The sequence below is a fragment of the Palaemon carinicauda genome, chromosome 23 (assembly GCF_036898095.1).
Source record: "Palaemon carinicauda isolate YSFRI2023 chromosome 23, ASM3689809v2, whole genome shotgun sequence".
NCBI classification, from domain to species: Eukaryota; Metazoa; Arthropoda; class Malacostraca; order Decapoda; family Palaemonidae; genus Palaemon; species Palaemon carinicauda.
The window spans coordinates 38,381,744-38,386,743 of NC_090747.1; the positions used below are offsets into that span (position 1 = coordinate 38,381,744).

The 5,000-nt window shown below is 33.8% G+C and overlaps 1 protein-coding gene across 1 annotated transcript in view; it reads left to right on the forward strand.

Annotated features, from left to right (window-relative positions):
* The window catches only part of LOC137617068 (CD209 antigen-like), a 35,970-nt gene extending 32,110 nt beyond the window's left edge, over positions 1-3,860 (forward strand). The window contains exons 5-7 of the mRNA XM_068346912.1: positions 569-671; positions 3,229-3,330; positions 3,603-3,860. Of these exons, the coding sequence (XP_068203013.1) occupies positions 569-671; positions 3,229-3,330; positions 3,603-3,642 (245 nt within the window). The 3' untranslated portion in view covers positions 3,643-3,860. The remainder of the gene's footprint in view (positions 1-568; positions 672-3,228; positions 3,331-3,602) is intronic.
* The last annotated feature ends 1,140 nt before the right edge of the window (positions 3,861-5,000 follow it).

Consider the following 5,000-nt stretch of genomic DNA (forward strand, 5'->3'; position numbering starts at 1 on the left):
AATTCACATAATGATTTATTTAATAAGACACAGCGACTACAGCGCAACAATAATAATAATTGAAATAGACCTCTGTTGGTGGAATAACGAAAACTATTTGGTAGTATTCACTACAAATGCAAGTCTTATGAAATAAGCGTTTTGACTTTTAATAAAAAAAAAAAACATTTCTTCCACATATACTTGAAAATATTTTTAGTTTTACCTAATACAAATTTAGTAAATGTTTAGTGGATCATTTGAAAACAACTGAGGCTTTGGTTTTTCACGTGTGTATGAATATCTAATTTTTACATTTCCTTTAATTACTATGACACTTAAATAGCAATGACTGATGCAGCATGCATGGGGATGCCCAACTGTAACTTATTTCTTCTTCTTCCCATAGAAAGAGAGTCTCTGAGCACAGCCATTTAGTCTACATCTTAATTGACAAGAACTTTTGACCAGTTTCCATTGCATTCCTCCTGTAAAGAATGTCTTGGAAAACATTTATAAACTTTAATCTTTTGCTATAAAGACGAATATAAAGGCAGGATTACAATTAATCTAATTATTTTGTTTGCAGATCTTGTGAAGGGTCACGATACCTGGGTAGGATTAACTGACTTACACGAGGAAGGAGTCCACGTTTGGACTGACGGAACTGTCCACCCGATGATTAGATCATGGTAAAGAATGAAGCGTAAGAAACTCGAATGAAAATGTAGTTTCACATTAGTCCAACCGAAAAACACTATTATTATTATTATTATTAGTAGTAGTAGTAGTAGAAGTAGTAGTTTTAGTAGTAGTAGTAGTAGTAGTAGTAGTAGTAGTAGTAGTAGTAGTAAAGAAGAATTGTTTGATTATCTTAGTGTTGTCAGGTGTATAAGGACAGACTACAATGTGTAAAGGATATTATGTAACCAGAGAGGGATCCAATGTAGTATTCTCTGACCAATCAAAGGAGCCAATAATCTTCTAGTTGAAGTGTAACGACCAGTGTCGGATCAAATTCCTTTGTAACCCTTACGCTAAGAATTTAGAATGGGTCATATCATGAGAGCAAAAAGAGCGAATTTTTTTTTTGTTAACTATGAACCTTTCTAGACGTATTGACAGCTATATTCGAAGCAATATCGAGGAAATTGGATCAATACGCAATCAAGATTAGGTTAATTATCTTATTTTGATGAGCTTAACGAAAAATTGCACATGAATGATTATTCAGAAATTCATGATTCAGGGGGGAATGTATCAATGATATTTTGCAAATCCTATTTTTTTTTTTTGGGGGGGGGGGATGTCATGCTCATGTTCGATGTACACGACCAGTTATGGTTGATATTTTTTTTTTTCAATTTCTTATGTAATTAATTTTCAGAATGATCATTCTCCTTTACCAACACTGCCTAACTGTGTAAGACTGATACGTAGAGGAATAGAAACATTTGGATAAGACTGTAGTGGCACTGCAAGAAGGTTTTAAAGCAATATTTAGAACATTGTCATGATAAGGGTCATTAATTTTAAGGGACAAATATTCAGGAAAATAGATTATTTCATTCTTCTTTACCATTACATTTCTGGCCGTTTTTATCCTTTTCAGATCGTCATTACTATAATAAAAAAGAAATAGATAGTTACCATGAACTTACTAATAGACAGTGGATCATCTGGTTATATCAGTGATAAGACTGTCGCAGACAACTTAGAGCGTAATTTTTTTTTTACGTGTGGAATTATGGTCATTCGAATCATTTCTACCTATTTCTGTGAAATGCCTCTTAAAAATACGACTACGCTTTGCTTCACAATGGTAAATTGGACACTGTATCATCAAATGTCTTTGAAAAGACCAAATTAGCTTTGTTTCCATACTAAGGAAAATTAATGCGAATACTTTTAAAGTTTTCCAAAAGTCATTTTATGGCATCAACAGCAGTATAGTCCATCAGCTTGGGAAATTAAGAATAACTTTGGCAACTTGCATATACTCTATGTGCTAGAAGATGCTCTGTCTCGACTTGTATCGTAACTCAGATCAGCATCCTCATGAAGAGTTTCCAAATCTTTAATAACCATCAAATAGTTCAGCTTGAGCGATTTCACAGCATCATTCCTTTCTGACCAACGGGTCTCTGACAAAGATTTTTTTCCCAAATAACTTCTACTAGAACCATTTGAACTTCGGTGCAGGTGTACCCATTAATAACTTCCAACGAAATGTGGAACAATACAGAAATTCATCAAATTTTCTAACAATACCAAAGTAAAGAAACCGTTTCCACACAGCAACTTGCTGCAGCACCAAGAACCAAGTTGATTGAAAGAACACTGTAATGTATGAACTCAGCTGATGGATTTCATTCTCAGATGACTGCTCGAGTTCAATTATATTTCCCTGACATATTATTAGCATTATGACTTTGATTTTATTCAATCATGTCCTCTATAATTAATGGGCTGGGTTAATTTCCCCTTCTTCCACGTAGGCATATATACAAAAGATTCTAGAATCAGTCTTATGAGTGAAACTCTGAGGTCTGAGACAATGGAGAGCTGGTGTAATGATTGAATGGAAGAGGAAAATGTTGAAGAAAAATGGGAACGAACGGGGAATTGGCATTCTTGACCTCAGACAACGTTTGGAGAATTAAGCAATGAACTCGTGAGTGGGCTGTGAGTCTCTAGAGTCCATTAAAGTCTTGAAGTGGCAGTGGGATTGCGGGATATTAGCTAATCACGTGGGAGTGTGTGGATAGGGAGAAGTGTAAAGCTTAGGCTGTAATTTTATGAAGTTAGGTCAACCCAAAATAGGACAGGTTTGGGGGTCCTCCATTGCTACTTGGAACACCACTTGAACGACAGCCATGTACTATAAGATCACAATTACATTTCTGTCGTAAGCAGTGAATTAGGTAGAGTGATTATATACTGATGGGTCAAATTTTTTTTTTTTATATGGCATCATTTGAAAAATGGAGGGTGGCCCAGATGATTGTAGGAAAATAGCATGCTCGACCCAGAAATGCTGTTCAATGTCAAGGTGCAAGTAAGGGCACAGGGGACACCCAACAATAACGCTGTGAAGTTATTGTTAAAAGAAGAGGAATAGAAGATGAGAGCAAAGCATGGACAGAGGTAATAAATGCAATGAAAATTCGGGTGAAGTGAATGGTCATGTGTTATATAAGGATGGAGGAATAAAGTAGTGAAAGGCATGATACCTCACCTTCTTTCCAGGTGGTCAAACGGAGAGCCGAACTCTTCCGAAGAAAGATGTATTCATTTCTTTCCTTTACAAGACGATCGATGGAATGACAAAAGATGCATCAGGGAATTAAGGTAGAGTATAAAATCGTCAAAGCAGACGACCTTGTTCTTAAAATTAGTGGCAGTCATTTACCAAAAAGGAAAGGTTGTAAATGGCTACATCTAACACATATATACTTTAAGTTTACCTTCCCCTAGGCTGCAAATTGTTTTCTTTGGTTGAAATATCATTATCAACATCTTTGGAATCAAGGGTTTAAAAATCTAACTGAGATTCTAAGTTTCAACAATAAAGTTTCCTTCAAAATAAAAATAATTTAAGTCTTATTTTATTCTGCCTACAGGTACATCTGTGAGAAATCTGTATATCCGATTGATGGCTGAACTCCACTGTCTCGTAATGAAACTGTGTCGTCAAGGCTTAACTCAACTGCCTCTTAAAGAAATAAATCTTGAAAGCTGAACTCCACTTTCTCTTGAAGAAACAGGGATTGAAACAATCTTGTTAGTATTTTCTTAATTCATGTTTCATTTTTTTCCGGGAGGATATATCCCATGTAAAAATTAATATATCTTCATATGACAATACATCTTTAACCCTCTTCTCTGAATTTATAGGAACATTTAAATTAATGTATTAAAAACACAACTTGAGAATAATTCTTAGAACTAAAATGAAAATATGTGCTTACCTACTTTTTTAGTCGCAAATAAATTTCAGAAGTTTAAACTTGCAATGATTTTTTGTTTATGTTAACCAGGATGACAAAATGTTTACTTCATAGTTTATATATGACAAATATATTTTAACGTTGTTACTGATCTTAAAATATTCTGTATTAATCGCTACTTTTCCTGTAAATTTTTATTTCCTTGTTTCCTCTAATCACTAGGCTTTAGTTCGCTTGTGTGAACCTTTGAGCTTATAGCATCCTACTTCTCCAAGTAGGGTTTTAGCTTGGTTAATAATAATAATAATAATGATAATAATAATAATATTAATAATAATAATAATAATAATAATAATAATAATAATAATAATGATAATAATGCCCTGCAGGATCTCCTGTCTGACCTACGTTTGTGCATAAAACAGGTTATAGCTCTGACCTGTACTTATAACAGGGAATGTACATTTTGATAAATGAGATTCTTTGAGAACTTGTTATATTAATCTTGAAGATTCTCTGATGAGTTCCTGATGCACGTACTACCTTACTTTGAGCCCTCGCTATAGTGTTGATTAAAACCTGGTAATATTCAGAGGCTGCCGATTGCAACGAATTAGACTCTGACTTGAAGGAGTCTATGTGTAATTCGATTGCTTTGTTAGAGGACTGCTTCACATATGGTATCTTATTCAAAGGTTATTCAGTTGCTCATATAGCAGTCTCATACAGATTGGCTTCATTACTATAATTGTCTCATGATATGGTGAAAAAATCTTAGGTTAAAATCACTTTACCAAATATACAAATAAATAATAATGACAATAATAGCGATGTAAATCTTAATATTATAGAAAAACCACACTTTTACCGAGAAACATAAATAAAAACACACAAAAAAACTCTCCATTTAACAGTCTGTGTATTACAAGAATAATTACAAAACTCTTATTAATATGAATATGTAATGAAACGGAAGAGTTACCCGACATGCCTCTTGTGAACCAAACTCTACATCTGCTTTAAAAAAAAAATTAGGATGGCATTCACCTCGTTATCACCCTTTTATCATAG